General features: G+C 37.7%; 1 protein-coding gene across 3 annotated transcripts in view; it reads right to left on the reverse strand.

The window, feature by feature from the left end:
- Nucleotides 1-10,603: 10,603 nt before the first annotated feature.
- GIPC2 (GIPC PDZ domain containing family member 2) overlaps nucleotides 10,604-18,481 on the reverse strand; it is a 72,814-nt gene continuing 64,936 nt past the window's right edge. For all 3 annotated transcript variants that reach the window (XM_040627109.1, XM_040627108.1, XM_040627110.1), the window contains one exon: nucleotides 10,604-10,887. In XM_040627109.1, coding sequence (XP_040483043.1) covers nucleotides 10,742-10,887 — 146 coding nt within the window. In that variant the 3' untranslated portion in view covers nucleotides 10,604-10,741. The remainder of the gene's footprint in view (nucleotides 10,888-18,481) is intronic.

The raw sequence follows: 18,481 nt of genomic DNA on the forward strand, positions 1-18,481 counted from the left end.
ACAATGAGAGGTCCCAGGTCATCAATCAGGGGGAGGCGCACTCTCTCCAAGGCAATTGATCTGCAGAAAATGAGGCACATAGACTCCTAGGAGTGTCAATCAGAGACATGGTCTTCCATAAACTAGTGAAATCCAAGTCCAACATTTGGTTTGGATATTTGGTTTCAACCATTTGGAACATGCCATATTAATAAAACACTGTGGACAGAGGAAATAAACAGAAGTGCAAAAATGAGCCACAAATCAGCTACGTTAAGGAATCTAACAATAGATTAATGGCTGACATTCACCACCTAATTGTCTGTGCTTTTCCTGGAATCAATTACTAAGCTCCAGAGATTATGAAATCCTTACTATCTAAGCAACATGAAGAATTTAGACATTTAAAATAAGACAAATGCTTACAACAGGGCTTTTCAGGGGGTCTCATAAAGGAAAATTCTCTAGAAGCCACTGATTCCTTTCAATTTCCCCTTTGCTTTGACATCTCTGCTATTCCCTGTGAGTCTCTGTTATACTGTGACCAGTTATAAAGCAAGGTAAAATATTTTGAATCGAGGGTGTTGAGTGGTGATTCAGATGCTTCCTTCATGGACAACTCTACTTCATACAGCAGCAGGCAATCACTCATATAGACCCTGGGCCTGAATTGACAAGTATGGTCTATAAGGAAGCAGTTCTGTATTATTATAATTATAGGAAAATCTACAATTCCAACTTTAAAAATTCTTGTTTCTAACAAATGTCACGTAACTATAGCTGATGAGTATCCTGAATAACATCCGTTGATAACAGATAGGATATACAGTTATTAAGGGGGAAATATCCTATGATAAGTACAAAGTATTGTACCTCCCAAGTATTAGCAAATTACTTAAATGTAAAAAGCACTAGAGAGAAGAAAAGTCCATTCAAATGGCAGCTGCTGAAAGAGTAGTCTATGAATCAATATCTGGTCAGAATTTTATCTCACTGGAAAGGTCTTTTCACGATGTGAATCATCCACACAATATTAATTACTAAATGCGAAGAAGCTCAGCTTGCTTTATTTATTCAGGCAAAGAACAAATTCACAATTAACTGTCTGCACCTTGTTTAAAAGTTTTGAAGTCATGAATAAGGTTTTAAAGTTTTTAATGTACCTTTAATTTTATGCTTGGTATGAAGCTGTCTGTAACTTTCACAGGATATTAACCATAATCACCTTCTACAGTACTTCAGTGCTCAGTCATTTCGTTGCCTCTCAGATCTAGAAGAGCCTCGACTGGTTTTGTAGAATTAGTCATTTGCTCTGAACACTCTCCCAGACCACGTGATATAAACTCCAAGACTCTGAGGAGAAGCTATCTAGGTTTCAAAGACACTTCCACTGTCAAAAAGTTACCCTTCGTGAAATCACAAATGAGCTCAAAAATCAGGCTGGACGAGTCAGAACAGATAGAAGAATATAAAACACCTGACTTGGTATTGAGGGTTACATAAGAAGCAGACAGAAAAGAGGTAGCCACGAGGGCAGGCAATGCCACCTGCTGGTCAGAGGAGGTAAATTTTTTAAATTGCGTAGTGAATTCCCTTCTGCCATCAAGTGACAAGGTGGTAGGGAGCTGGGTGGTCTCCTTCTAAGCACTAGATCATCTGGAGGAATCTTTCTGGAAGTTAATTATTTTAAAAGGTTACACCAAGGTGATTAACAATGTTTATCAAAAAAGTTAAAAAGGACAGTCACAGACATACTCCATAGAATTTTAGAATGATCAGTCCTGAAAATGTCACCTCTATTTCAGTCAGGATATCTTCTTCAGAATTTCCTTGGACCTCATTTTCTTTTTAAAGAAGGCTCAACACAGGGCTTGAGCTCATGACCCTGAGATCAAGACCTGAGCTGGTATCAAGAGTCAGACACTTAAGTGAGTCACAGAAGCAACCTTAGACCTCATTTAAATAAGAATTCAATAAACCTGTCCCAATTACAAATGAGTATTTGATCCTCTGGAAAGGTACATGATTAATTTCATTTTTTAAGTTACCACAGTTACAGTCTTACTTTGAGTTTAATACTGAGGGAAGCCTCACAAATATTCCCTATTCACCAACTCATAAGTTAATATGTGGAAACTGACCACTCTTATGTATAGAAAAGAACTGAATAGGGAATATATACAGGGAATTTATAGTCATCTCTGTAAACTCACCCCTTTGGCATACCAATTAGAATTTTTGTCCAGAAATGGACCTTCTGAGCAATATAACTTTCCAATTTGTTTGTCAGAACTCAAGTATCTTAGAGTCTTAAAAATGGTTAATGATGAGATTCCATGCTCCATGAAACCTCAAATGCTAACTATATTCTCAAACAGTAAATGGCACACTGAGCATTTGATAACAAGCAGCTACTTTTTTCGAATTTGTTTCACAATACTAAAAAACTAAGGAACACAGTAATCACCCGTTAGTTTTCTGAAACATAAACAATAATGACCCCAGAAGCAAAATACCCACAACCCAAGTCAAAACAATTAAACCACGAAATCACTTTAACCAGATTTGAAGGATTTCTAAGACCGATCCTCATTCTCTAAGAAATGGTCAAGAATTTAATTTTTTTTCTTTAGTTACACCAGGAAGAACTTATTATGCCAGTGACTACGATGTTTTTTAAAAATCCAGACTTAACTATTGCCAGTTATAGTTTTTTTAATTTAAAGAACCACCAAAATCTTTGAGCACATGGTTTCTAACCTAAAATCCATCACTTCACCACTTAAGTCCGCTTCTTGGCCTGACCTCAGAGTAGCTGTCCCCTTACTCAGGCTGACAACAGCAGCTAACTGAATCTATAACCTTGTTCTCCCAGCTTTAATCCCCTCCACAGCTTTCTTCAGTTGAGTGACTCAGAACATTGCTCTGGTAAAGTATTAACAGGATCAATCTGGGAGAGAGCTCAGGACTTAAAACTGGGTTCAAATCCTGTCTTTGCCACTAACCAAACATATGCCTTAGAGCAAGTTATTTAATTTCTCTGGACTTGTTTCTTCATCTTTATTTTTTTTTTTAAGATTTATTTATTTATTTATTTGACAGAGACAGCCAGCGAGAGAGGGAACACAAGCAGGGGGAGTGGGAGAGGAAGAAGCAGGCTCCCAGCAAATGAGCCCGATGTGGGGCTCGATCCCAGAACGCTGGGATCACGCCCTGAGCCGAAGGCAGACGCCCAACGACTGCGCCACCCAGGGCCCCATGTTTCTTCATCTTTAAAATGAAGATAAGCATTACTTTCCTCAGGAGGTTGCTGAAGATTAGGTGAGTTGATCTACTTCCAGCAATTGAGCACACAGTAGGCACTCAGCAGATACTTGTTGAAGTTCCTCATTAATGATATTTTGTTAGTGTTTAATATATACCAGGCTCCATGCTAAGTGCCCAGGATATAACAGAGATATGAACAACCGCACCCCCAAGAAACTGATATTCAAGTAGGAAACATAGAATAAAAACTAATAATTTAAAATAATGAGTTAGGATGGAAACAAACAAGGGCGCAAATCAAGAATACGGAGAGGAAGAAGGTCAAAAACATCTTTGCCAAAGAAGTGGCATTTATACTAATAAAGGATGACAAAGACCTGGCCATGCAAATAGGAGGAAGGGTCCAAGACAGAGAAAACAGCAAGTGAGAAAGCTCTAAGAAAGGAAGAACTCGGAAGAGAAAAGCAAGTTCAATGGAGCCAGACCACAGAGTTAGGACGAGCATAGTGATGACATGGGTAGGGCTTTGAAAGCCACTGTAACAAGCTGGAAGGGAAGTGTTGTGATCCCAATAGTATGTAGCAAAGATGTCTATGTTCCCTTCAAAGCTCTTGTGCTGGTTCAGTTCAGCCTCCCAAGTACAAAAGCAAAGGTTTCCCCCCAACACTCCACTAGACATAAGCAAGGGACCGCCTCTCTTTTCTACAGTTTATGTGTGCGTCGGGTCATTGCCCAAAAGGAAAAAAAAAAAAAAAAAGGATCCAAGAACAGGGCATCCACAGGAATAAGCCAGAGGGGTTTGGGGTGGTGTGGTGACTCTCCTACTGGACAGTAATAGGCAAAACTATGGAAAAACACTGTTAGAAACAAATAAAGGATGGGAAGTGTTGGTTCTATGAAGGCTGATGGGCTCTGCTCCATGACTCAAGCTTCCACAAGGGCATTGGGTACTCAAACACCACCCCTCACTGTGGGTCTTACTGCCTGTGCAATGACGAGACACCAGGAATCTATGGAAGGCTCTTGTTCCTATTGGTCTAAACACTCCATCTAGGGATAACGAGCCTGCAGGAAAACAAGGCACCATTTTCCTCTGTTTGGACCTTTAAAGACATCTCTCTCCCTTTCTCCAACACACACACATCCCATAGCCTTTAGTCTCTGTGAGCCCTTTAGCAGAAGCTGAATCATCCAAAAACTAGTGCCCCTTCCCTTAAAGGCAAAAACTAACATAAGGTTACGTCCCTCCAGAGAAGAAAACAAGGAGACCCTGACATTTTCATTTTCAAAAAAGCTTAATAATCATGTCCTGCAATCAACATTTGCAGAGCACCTGCATTACCAGGTGGAGGAAGGCAGGAGGAGAAGATGGGACAGCAGTGCAGAGCCTGAAGCAGCAGGCCAGATGGAAAGGAGGCATGGATTAAACAGGTGACACTGAAACCAGAAAGAAGTAGATATTTGGGAGACATTTTCAGAGATACAACAAAAAGAACTTGCTGCCGAATTAGACATAGTAGGTGAAGAAAGAAGGAGTGAATTATGATGCCACTTCCTATCAGAGAAAATTGAGGAAAATAAGACAAAAAAATTTTGGGGGGTGCCTGGGTGGCTCAGTCGGTTAAGTGTCCCACTCGATTTCAGCTCAGGTCATGATCCCAGGGTTGTGAGATCGAGTCCCATGCGGGGCTCCACACTGGGCATGGAGCCTGCTTAAGATTCTCTCCCCCTCTTCCTCTGTCCCTCTCCCTTCCCTAAAAAACACTTAAGTTTCATCTTGGACATGTTAAAGTTTTGACACACAAGTGGAGATGTCAAAGAAGCAGTTGAATATCTGAGTATAGAGCTCAGAAGAGAGATCCAAACTGGAGACACATGTTTGGGAGTTGTAACCATAAAGATCCTTAAAGCCATGGGAAGAAATGAGTCCTCTGAGAAGAGGGTAGAGTTGGGGATAGGACCCATGTCTGAGGCCTGGGGAACTCCATGGATAGAGGGTGGGTAGAGAAGAAAGAGCCAGGAAGGGATGCATGGAGAAGAGGGAAGGAAATTGCAGGAAGATGGCTACAATGTTCCCATTTTCCCTTTCCCAAGCTAACATATCCTATGGTTCTTCCACCATTCCTTAACTTTGCAGGATTTTATTTCCTCATTTTTCTCCAGTGCCACTGCAGAAGAGAAAGTTTTCCTTTTGCCTTATGAGGAAGAAAGAGTTTGGTTTATTTCATTTTTTATATCTCTATTTACTCTTTCACTGGAAAGCTATAAAAATAAAATTAAAATTATATCAAATTATTTTTATAATAACATCTGAATGAGGGGAGAAGAAATTCTAACTTAGAGAAACCACTTTTTCAAAGCTAAATTAATTCATTGGATCTACAATTGTTTTAATCTTAAATATTATTTCCAACATATTTTTAGATGACACATAAGATAATGAAGCATGAATCATATTCACTCTACCCCCTACATGAAGGACCCTCACTAAGAGAAAAATGCACACAAGGAGATTTCAAGCAGCATTTTTACAAGCTTAGTTTCTCCATAATCAAAACCACAGCAGCCCTGCGGTTACTCCCATGAGAGAGATTAATGTTATCATTCACGTCAATTCCACTCTAAAAACCATAGTCTAAGAAGATCCTCACCTACAAAACTAGAAGAGAATACCTAATGAGGACAGGATAAATAGCCAATATTTATTCGTATCAATGGTAAGCATCAAGCATTGCATATAAACAAAAGCAAAACTACCACATGGATTAATCCACAGTGCACCAATTGGGAAGTCTACTTCTCCAAGAACAAATTCTTCTAGCACACCAATTTACATTTAGAAAATCACCCACTTGGTGAAATTAAGAGAAATCTTACTGTCATATATAGCTTCTTCCCATACAATTTTACATCCATTTTAGCACTTACCTAATTCTCTTGGAGAGCTCTCTCAGGTCTCTATCTTGACAGATGGTGAGTTCTTCAAGTCATGTCTACTGTTCCCACCCAGTGCTGGTCCTGATTGTCAGGGCCCTCAAAGCAAAGGTCTAGGATTCACTTCCGTTAGAATCATGTGGAGGATGGGTCAAAATGCAGATTCCCGGACCCCACCCCCAAACATATGGAATTAGCATATTTTTAAGGATTTCTAACAGCTCTGATAGGGCCTTCAACATGCATCAAGGAGATAATGAAACCAAAAGGCAAAACCACCTAAGAGCTACGGGTTGATATTTCTTCTACTTACACTACTGTTTGGAAACTACTGCCATAAATTGGTTGAATAAAGAAGAAAATGTTACCCTGGGTAAACCTCTATTTTATAAACAGAAATAGTTTATGACTATTTTACCTCAGAGTACTCTGGCAGTGCATATCTCATGTATTTTTACATCAAAACACATAATTTTGGGATTCTAAGAGAACTTAGAAGTTATACCTCATATGAAATACATTGAGAAAAAAAATATACCAAAAATGTATTAAAAACATAAAGGCCAGGGCACCTGGATGGCTCAGTCAAGTAAGCCTCTGCCTTCGGCTCAGGTCATGATCTTAGCATCCAGGGATTGAGCCCCAAGTCTGGCTCCCTGCACAGAAGGGAGTCTGCTTCTCCCTCTCGTTCTGCCCCTCCCCCACCCTATGCTCGCACACTCTCTCTCTAATAAAAAAACTCTTTAAATATTAAAAAAAAAAAAGCCCTAAACAATTCCATGTGTTATCCCTTGAATCATTTATTTAAATAAAACCAAAAAGTCAAACATTTAAAACCCCAAATCTTTTTTTCATAAATACATTTTTTTCATGAAAAGGTTATTTTAAGAAGTTATATTTTAAATATTATAAATTATACCTTTACAATAATTCACTCTTTGATCAATAAACATTTGTACAATCTATAAGTAGAAATACAGTAAATAAGTTTTAAATAAAACATGTTATAATTTCACAAATTAATAAATTTCCAAAATTCAATCTCAAAAAACATTTTAAAGCATATGCTATGATTTTTTTTAAAAAGGACAAAAGTTTTTCCCCCCCCAAAACAAAGAATATTTTACCTGCATATAGTCAATACCATTGCATGCCACGAACAGTTCAAAATATAAAATGTTTATTTAAAACTATCAGAAAAAAAATTTTTTGTTACTGCTTTAAAAATATCTATGGCTATACTTAAGTTTTATAGAGGCTTAATGTCTCAAATTGAGATAAAGATGTCATATTCAATTTTCACCCTCCCAGCGGATAATAAACATGAGTCATTTCTTAGAACCAGGTTTTCAGGTAAGAGGTAGGGACAGGCTGTGCCATTTGTACACTTCACAATCTTAGAGACATTTTATAACCATGATATGTGTAAGGACTTGTAATTACGCTGATGTCCCTTTCAAACTGTGTCAGGAAGTTAATAAATGTGCATTTTATGCAGAGCACCAGTTCCTAGGATTGAACTGAACAGCATCTCCTATCTTTTATTCACTCATAGCTTGGGTAAAACACCAGACTGTCCTTCTAACCCATTACTTTCACCAGATTAATAACTACGCTATCAGTATCTGTATATTGTTAGATGTATCACAGGGTGAAAGGGTCATTACATGATCGATCTTTTACATCTTCGGCAGATAATTGTGCCCTATTTAGAAAAAGCATTATTTTGAAAACTCTATTTTGCAGATGAAATTCATTTTGCTACTATGCTAGATAGGCAATGATAACTGAAGGATGCCAGGAAGGCTCTCTCTAGATGTGATGAAGGTCTAGCAATAACATGGACCTAAAGAAAGCATGCTTTACTTGGGAAATCTCTATTTGTTAAAGTTATAGGGGAAAATACAGCAAATTAATCATTTGGCAAAATTAAGTTATTTCTAATAACCTGTTTACATTACAATATTGGATACAGCAGTCCCAAGTAGAGGTTACTGATTATTGCTTTTATAATTGAATTCTTAAAGAGTTTTACATCATATAATTATATATTTTTGAAACATCACAGAAACCCAAGATGTACCTATTTGTAATCATCAGCATATGTAGCATATCTATACTTGATGAGGAGCAAGCTATGTTCAAGTCCCCATCAAGTCCAACGTTCGGTCCCCAACTGCATACTCTGCCACAGAGAAAACACACAGTGCGCTCTTAGCCGCCCCTGAAAGATACAATGTTGCATGGAGGGAAATCAAGAATAAAATAATCCTCCTCCACTGGGGGAAAAAAACTGTAAAACAAGAAAATGACAGAGGTCTTCTGGAAACGTTTACTGGTATCAGTGAAATAGCATGTTTAATGGGAAGAAAAAAAAAAAAAAAGATTGGTCTCGTTGCAGTAGCAGAAGGGTAGCCCACACTGTAGACAGTGAGAACTAAAATGAGACCCTGCTCTTTCTGCGCACCAAAAGTTACTGAAAGGCACAAAGTTCACAAACAGATACATTTTCAGAGAAGGAAACAAAATGACAAAGAAACTGACCTTGTTGTCAGCTTAGCAACAGAGGCGAGAGAGAAAGACATTTCAAGGAAAAACCTATTAGTACTGAAGTACCTGTGTCCAGCTGAAGCCCTGAATGATGAGAACTACCATTTAAACTAATAGGCAGGTAGAGTTACCACTGTACATGGACACTGGTACCTTACACGTCAAAATTCTAGAAAAATCATGAATAGGAGATTCCATAAATCAAGAGAATCTGTGTCAACCTTCCTGCACGCCCAAAAAGGGAGAAACAGACATCCATCAACAATAAACAATGACTCATCATTTCAAATCTAACATCTAGTGCCAGGAAATTTTTTTTTTTGTTTGAACTCAAGTGCTTCTACGGGCCTCAACTTTCTCATCTTTAAAAATATCAACTCTTTGTGTGTCCTTCTAAGAGAGGTGGTATTAAGAATTGGTAGGTATCTTAAAATAAAAATTAAAAAAATTAAAAATAACTTTTTAAAAAAAGAATGAATAGATACTTGGGGAGCTCCAAAAGAAATCCATGAAACAAGTAACAACAAACAGCCTGAGCCTGTTCCCATTTTCAAATGATGGGCAAGTGCATTAAGACAATCCATGTTCTATAACCCTTTAGTTACACATTAATGACTAAAACAGGGCTTCTGTACAGGTCTCAGATTAATGAGACAAAGAGTATCTGCTTCAAAGCATTACACTTGTGTGAAAGGAGTGGAGGTCAGGAAAAGTAAAGCCGCACCAGAAAACAACAGTTACCAAAGCATTAACTCAGCATGAAAAGGGAACTACTTCTGATTTCCTGGAACACCGCCCTCGCGGGTTATTATTCCTGATTACCATGGCAGCACACAGCATTTTTCATCTAACACTTGACAAGAATGCTTGGTCACACCATGCTCTGCCTTATTAAATGATCTACGTTGAAACCATTCATTTCCATTCTCTGACATCCATAAAATGTCAAATAAGAGTGATAAGACAGTCATTTGCCCTCAATTTTCCCAATAATATAAGGTTTTAGAGAAAGTATGTTAGAACTCAAAAATAATAGACTAATACATTTTCTCAATTCCTCCCGTCCTCCTTCATTTCCACTGGGGGAAATCGATTTCTGATAGTATCTCCTCTAAAGTTTAGGGGGCTTAAAAACGTTGCTCTTTCACCCAAAAAAAAAAAAAAATGTTCTCAAACATAGTTATTTTCTGAGCAAATATCTTTCAAAAGAAAAGTTCTACAAAGACTATAAAAACCTTCCCTGGAGTGCTTATAAAGGGTAACATAAAAGTGGGTATGAATGGAAAAAAGAATGGTTTAAGAACTGCTTAAAAAAAATCAAATTTAAGTGTTTCTACCCTATCTGCCTTTTCCACCATTCCACATAAGCAAACACATACACAGTATAATAGATTTTAACAAGTTTTTAAAAAGGAGCAATTACAAAGAAGCCCAAAAATAAGTCAATCAATCCTTGTTTCACAAAGAAAGTAGGCCATAGACGTCAAGAGGCTATAGGAATCTTCCTCCCCTTACTCGGTGGATTAAAAAAAAACAATGCTTTCTAGACCCATAGAGGGCATAATTCACACTTCACTTCCTGAACATACCCAGATCAGGTAGTATAACAAAATGAAGATGCTTGGAGACAAATCATACTCTAATCCTAGTTTCACTGCATTAAGATTTTAAAAATGAGCTACAAAGCTATTGCAATCAGCTACTTACATGTGGAAAAGAAAACACAGATGTTAATGGGGAACAAAATCCTCTCTCTAGAAATACTCCCTAAAACTTACTTTCAAGAGACTCTTGAATGAATATTAAAAATGATATTTTAGGTGATTTATTTTAAGCATACCACATCTGCAACCACATTAAAAGGTACCCAGAAACCAAAATTATATTTCAAAGAAGTATTCCATACACATAAGACCAAACCAGAGTCTGTAACAGTGTCTAAAAACAGATCTTATGGATTTTTTTTAAAAGAATGGTTCATTTCTCCAGAGATGGATCATCCACGTCATCATCATTTTCGTTTCGCATCACCAATGACTCCCCAAACATCAAAGACAAATTCATCTGGGAACGCAAAGTCTCCAAGAGTTTCGTCAAGTGCCACAGCAAATTCATCTGGATTACCTTTGTCCTTTCCAGCTTCAAACATTGTGGTAGCTATCAAAAACAATTTTTAAAAATTAATGATATGTGAGACAGCATCAGAGAACTGAGAAAAATGGCACCAGGGAAAATTACTTTCTAAATGTAACATGCATAGACCTATTTCTAGTACAAGTTATAACAGTAACATACTATCATCTATCCAGGTAGCAAACACATTTTTAAACAGTCTGTCCACTGCACCTAGTCTTACCACCCCAGGCTCTCCTCCACCTTGGAGCCCAACAGTCAAGAACTACTGGTGTTCCTCTGGGTGGAACAAGAGCTCCAGAGAGGAAACCCTGTGGCTAACTCTGCCAGGAAAGTCAGAGTACATCATCCCTCTTCTACCTGCCCACAGTCACTAGCTCTTTCTGACCCCTCTACCAGTACCCCATTCCCAACTATGATGGAACCTAGTACTCCCTGCTCCTCCAAAGAACAAAGACAAAGGATAACAGTTTGCAATGGGAAAATCAAGCTAGGGAGAAGAAGAAGCTATCAGTCTACTCGTGGAATCAAGGTAACTTTTCCTGAGCCCCTTTCTAGTTTGAGGTAGAAAGTGAAAGTGGTGCCCTTGTTCTGTTTTTCTAGTAAACTGCTGAGCCCCAGTTCCTATGTCTGGGGAACCAGCATCTTCAGGAGTATACATTCCCATGGGACCTGCCCCAACTGGCTGGGAGCCCATGAGACTCAGCTTTTTTTTCTCAGCCCCTTATAAGCACCAGCAACTGGAAAGAGACAGTGTGGATGAGATTTAGGACTTGGGTGAAGAACCTCCAGGTAAAAAAGAAACAGCAAAGCTCAGCATCTCCTTTCCCCCCAGGTTAAGGTTGAACAAATCAACAATTGTAGGATTTCTCTCAATGAACCAGGAGGTCTGGTCTTTCAGCTAAAATCCCCTAGGGCTCTTAAGAGCATTTTAGAACTGTGCCTTGTCTCAAACAGTTGTGTACTAACACAGGCTAAAGGAAAAGGAGGAGATGTGGCCCAAAGAAATGACTGACAAATGGACGGAAGGAAAGAAGGTAGGATCATGAGGAATAGGATATTAACATAGCTTCAAAATATCTCTACACCAGATACTTATTACAGAGAGAATAACTTTATAGTGGAGAAAGTTAAACAAATACCACTTTAAGTCATCAACATGAACGTCATCAGAAATAGAGCAAATCAAATCCTATGCCTCCTGATAAGATGTAATTGAAAAGAATACAGCATCACATTTGATATTTTGCCAGAGGTATAACCTAAATGTAATTCCGAAAAAAAAAAAAAAATCAGACAAACCAGAATTGAGGAACATTCTATAAAATAACAGCTTATACCCTCCAAAAGCATCAAGGTCATTAAAATCAAGAGTGGGAAACTATTCTAAATTGACATAAATAAAAGTAACACATGACTTTGAACATGCTCTACTGTTATAATGGATATTAAGATATTTAGTGAAACACAGCATGAATAATAGAGGATAGTAATGTATCAATGTTAATTTCATAATTCCTGGTTATATCATGGTTAACTAGGAGAATATATTTGTTCACAGGAAATATGCACTAAAGTATTCGGGGGCAATAAATTCATTTATTTACAAAGTTAATTTATTCCCATGATCAAGAGGGAAAAAAGTCTTTGTACTGTACTTACAACCTTTCTCAATGTTTAAGATTGCTTCAAAAATACTTTTAAAAAGCAGTTACGAGTGAGGAGGAATTGATTCTTTCTCATCCTTATCCCTCTCTCTCTTACCTTGCCTCAGGCCTTAGCCCTCAGCCCTGACCCAAAAGCTTCGGCATTTACTGTCAATCCAGAAATAAACACTTCCAAGAGGAAGGAGGCCTTCAGCTTCAGCTCCAGCCAAAAGGTTTTGTCCAAGTTTATTACGCCTTTTATATATATTTTTTAAATGGCCTGCCAATGCTAGCCAGGATACAGTGAAGCAAACATTCAGATACACACAGGCTCATTGACTTCATAAACTTAGCTTTTGAAAAACAATTTGACAACAGTACTATCAAAATCCTTAAAAATGTCCACATCCTAGGGGTGCCTGGGTGGCTCAGTCGGTTCAGCATCTGACTTTTGATTTCGGCTCAAGTCATGATCTCAGGGTCATGGGATCAAGTTCTTGAGACAGGCTCCATGCTCCATAGGGAGTCTGCTTGAGATTCTCTCTCTCCCTCTACCCCTCCCCACCCTACACTTGTTCTCTAAAATAATAAATAGGGGTGCCTGGGTGGCTCAGTCGGTTAAGCGTCTGCCTTCAGCTCAGGTTGTGATCTCAGGGTCCTGGGATCGAGCCCTGCATCGGGCTCCCTGCTCAGGGGGAAGTCTGCTTCTCCCTTTCCCTCTGTCCCCACTTGTGTGCTCTCTCTCAAATAAATAAAATCTTAAAAAAAAAAAAAAAAAAAAAAAAAAAAAAAAAAAGAAAAAACTCCCAACACATCTTGAATAGCCTGAGTCTTTTATGCCCCTAGGAACAAGTTCAGTGTCTTATGCACTGAACAGGCTGGTAGATGCATAGGCACAGGAGGCGGCTTTGTAATTATACTTAAATCACAGTTAACATGCATTGGAGAAAGCAAAAGCCAGAGAGGTCTGGTCCTGCAGCAAGGCTGTGAAAGAAGAGTAAGCAAAACTTAAAGGTAAGTATTGCAAAAGCAGGACTCGAGTTCAGAATTTTGCTAAGTCTAACATTTTAAATATTCCTCATAGACTCCACAGATAGCATTTATAGAGACAGTTACCTAAAGATTATACTAACATGTGGGTGACATAGAATCTAGCGGGAGAAAAAATAAGATGCACACAGAAGATATAAGAAAATCTACAGATCATTCAGAAGTAAAAACTAACAGTGCAGATGAATGATGCTCTTAAATGCTGGAGGGACACAGTGACCAGAATCAGATGTTCACTAATGGACAATGAGTCAGCCAATCTCTCCCTCACACATACACACATACCTACTTGACTAGAAGAAATAACTTGGTACATGGATGTTTGGTACCTCGGGAAGCTCAGCAGCATTGTCTAGTGCACGGAGCCCAGGAATGATATGTTCTGGACCTTGCCTACTCTGACTTGCAATCTCTGGCTTGGGTTCCTTAGTTACAAAATGAGAAAAATGATGCCCATACCATAACCTCACAATCCAAACTGTATAATCTCACTCATGCACTCATGCTGGCACAGCAGAAAAGTAAAACTTCCACACTAAACAACAGTCCCAGAGTTGGTCAGACCTCCAGATATACAGTCCTACCTCTACTACCACTACCATTATAACTAGTAATAATTATTAGTGATCACTGCTAAAATTAATAATAGCTGGAATTATTTATGATGTAACAGGAACTTTATATATATTATTTAATTTAATGTGTTGGCAATCCTTTAAGGTTTTTATTAAACCCCTTTTAAAAAGAAGCGGAAATTAAGGTTTGAACTTTAATAATTTGTCCAAGGGCTAACACTTCAAACTTAGGAAGTTAGGACTCATACTTCCTGTGAATTCACTATTTTTGTGCATCTCAACACACAGTCAGTCAACAAACATTTACCAAATATTTACTCTAGGAGAAGTACTGTAGTAGGAGCTGAGATTAAAAGCAGAACAGTATCTGCCCTCAAGGAACTCCTGGTCTGGTAAAAGTAACAAAAATACCAATTAGGCAGCTTCATTATGGTGTTACAAATACTATATGTAACAGTGTTCCATAAATCTTTTTTAAAAAAGTAATTTGCTATATTTTCAAAGAATTTTCAAAGAAATTAAGAATGGAGCACACACTAAAACATGTACCAAGTTTTGCTAATGAATAAAGTATAAACACATATTTTGAACATTCTTAAAGGAGAAGTAAGCTGGTATAATTTTATCCTTTTTGATTAAAGACTATATCTTCGATTTAATAGAAAACCAAAATTAAGCTTTTAGCAAAATGAAGCACTATTTATTAAGCTATATCACATTAATATGACAGCTACTAAAATAGTTTTCACCTACAATGGATCTGCAATACACTGAAATAATATTTAACATCCAAATGCAATATGGCAAAAAAAAAAAAAAAAAAAAATCCACTGAAAGAATTGTTATACCACATATAGCAGCTAAGTGCTGACCTCTACTGGCCAATTTGAAAATATCTTTATATCATTACCACAACTGAACAACTTTTACATTTATTAACAACAAACTTATTTTGGTGATATAGGTCAATCTCTATTTCCTACTACGTTTTCAGATACTTAAACAGAACTTTTAAACATAACATACTCCTGCAGATGAAAAATCTTGGCATTAAAACCCCAGAATTGAATCTCAGCTCTTAATTTATTAGCTGACTTTGGGCAAGTTACCAAACGTCTCTGAATCGGTTTTCGAATCTATAAAATGACACACAGCAGGATTAAATAAAGAGTAGTCCTAAACATCGGTAACCATTAAGTCTGTAGTTGTATCTCCTTCTAAGGGAGGTCTTTGGCACTTATTTCCCTAAGACTTTTCATAAATAATCCATTTCAAGGAACTAAGACAGGAGTCAAACATCAAAAACACGACCAATGTTGAATATGGTATTTTGTAAATGAAAATGTATTTCCAAAATCATTGGCTTAATCTGAAAATGATGACTTTCTACACTCACGGTTTTGAATTCACGGAAGAAAGAAAATCATCCTAAGAAGAAATGTAATTGTCTCTATTAAAACACCATTATTGTATTTTTTTTAAGGAGCTAAAAAAGATTTTATAAGAAAAAATTACTTAGAATCTATCATTCAAATTTCTTTTCTACACATTTCTGGATCTCTTAATAAATTAGAAATTCTAAAATTCTGACACGGCTAGGATGATCTCCAAACTCCTAAACTGGTATTATCAGGACATGTTATAGTTCTTTACATCATTAACACAGTTGCCTTAAATATCCATGAGGGAACTTACAGGATACAACTTTTTCATTAAGTTAGGTCAATGTCCTACAAAATGACAGAGGACTCAAAATCTTCCAGAATACATTTTTCCCCTCATGGATAACATTCCAAGGCAACACATGTTGGCATTGGGTCAGTTGAAAAGTCATAGTTCACACCTTAACTTTACAACCAAATAAAGCACTGTCACCTGTAGGGTTACTTCCTAAACTCATTTCAGTTATTTTCCATTTTCAAGTGGTAAATACATCCCAAAGCTTTATGAAGATAGTGTTTTGGTTTTAGTCATTTTACTGCCATATTACCTTTTTCACGTTTTTATGTAATATATATTAACAACTCCGGAATAACATGACGTCACTGCAATTTGCCTTAAGACTTAATATTTCTGAAGCTAAGAACACTGAGAATAAAGACAAGCAAATATATTCACTTGTCTGTTGAATCAGTGTCACATTTGTGATTTGTATTTCATGCTAATCAGATCTGAATAAAGACAGAAATTCCTAATTTAACAATGGTTGACATTCTTCAAATAATTATTCTCCTTAAACTTTACCACCCTCGATGACTGATCACATTGCTAATCATGTATAATGATAATGACTTTCTATGACATTGGAGGAATTTGCTACAGATGATTAACTTTACAATGGGACTACGAGTTAATTTACAAGGAATTTGTGAGGAATGTTTAGTGCCCTGAATTTGTCAGAGTGAAAGAAATGGATTCTTAAAGAACTTCTCCTTAATTCACTTAGAATTACTCCCCCGTCTCGTTCTTCCACGTATACTGGTATATATTTAATAACAAAAAACAAAACTATTTATTCCAAATTTACACTTAATTAACTGTAAGGACTATACCCACAATTAAGTTCTAAAGACTGCTTTCAATTCTCCCCTTTGAAAAGTGTGGTTCTCCTAAATCTGAGTTCATCAAGATCTAGCATTGATATGCTAGTTTCTGAATCTTATAATATTCAGTTATACTATCTGAAAACTTCTCAACTAAATAGAGATATGTATATTATTTTTCTAACCAAACTGTCTAATCTGCATTTAAGACCACTGCCATTCATAAATGACCTTTGCTTTCATTTGCATAATTTTCATAGGCCCATCTCACTTATGCAAATCTCTGCGTCTTTTCAAACACAAAAGGGTTAAGGAAAAGTTTTATGCAGAAAAGTTTTAAGACACTGGCTTTCTATAGCATAATTTAACTTCTTGTCTGTGTGGAGCAAGTATCTCTTACATGCGAATTTTATATTTTGAATCAAGGAACGAGAAAAAAGAGTATTAGTATTTCTTCAGTTACAGACAGCATCTGCATATCCAACACAGAAATTTTATTTTAAAAGTTCAGAGGTGCCTGGGTGGCACAGCGGTTAAGTACCTGCCTTCGGCTCAGGGCGTGATCCCGGAGCTATGGGATCGAGCCCCACATCAGGCTCCTCTGCTATGAGCCTGCTTCTTCCTCTCCCACTCCCCCTGCTTGTGTTCCCTCTCTCGCTGGCTGTCTCTCTCTCTCTCTGTCAAATAAATAAATAAAATCTTTAAAAAAAATAAAAGTTCAGAAAGGCAAGAAAAACATAAACATAAGCACAGACTCTATAAGAAAAAAGTGGAAGTAGAAAAGGAATAATGAGTTTCGAATACTCTACCTGAGCTCGAGTAATACTTTACTGACACCTGGTAGCAGGGAAACGAAACAGTCCCAGTCTTTGGCTTCAACAAATGTATTAAGTACCTGATCCACACAAACACACTCTGCACACACACGGCTGGATGCAGACACAAACCCCACCACTGCAGGGCACAGTTACTCTTTAGCCACCCAGCATCCCTCTGCCCTTCTCAAGGGCACTTTTTTCTGGCTTCTACATGGGAGAGGCCAGGACTTTTCACCAGCTCAGCCCTAGTATTTCAGTCCCTCTCAGCTCCAGAGGTAGAGCATACAACCCAGACCTCACCATCCCCCCCACCCCCACCCCCCCCACCCCCGCCTCAGTGAGCCAATCAGACCAGTCAGAGTCAATCCCAAGCATTTTGTTTGAATGACTTGGAAAACGCCCTCCCTCTTTCCCACCATGCTTGACAGTAAGGTGTAGAGGACGGAGCTGTGGCCATCATTCTGACTCCACAAAGGAGGGCCTGAAGCTGCCAGGGGACACCATGGGGGCCTAAAACGCAGCCTAAATGCAAAGCAGAGAAACCACATCCTGATGATAGCATGGGAACTGCGGATCTAGCCAGGATCTACCTCTGAAGTTTTCAGTTATAAGAACCAAAATATTTCCTTTCTTTTATCCTTTAAGTTAGTTGGGATTCAGTTTGTTATTGTTTTGTTATTTGCAATTGATAAATCAAGACCCTGACATCCTAATGATGACATAAGAAATGCCCAGCTCAACGGCCCTGATCAGTCACACACCAGGTGTGTCCTCTTCTTCCTGTTTGATTCATTGCTCACAGGGTCTCAGTAATCCTTTACGTGCATACAGTGTCATAACATATAATTTAATCAATGCAGATCTGATGTATCAAATACATTCGTTATGTCTTTATAAAATTTGTTCACATACAATTTTTAAATCCACAAAACAAGCTCATGAAGGAAGATTATTATTATAGTTTATAGTTTGTAGATTAAAAACTG

The sequence above is a fragment of the Ursus maritimus genome, unplaced genomic scaffold (assembly GCF_017311325.1).
Source record: "Ursus maritimus isolate PB19 unplaced genomic scaffold, ASM1731132v1 scaffold_12, whole genome shotgun sequence".
NCBI classification, from domain to species: domain Eukaryota; kingdom Metazoa; phylum Chordata; class Mammalia; order Carnivora; family Ursidae; genus Ursus; species Ursus maritimus.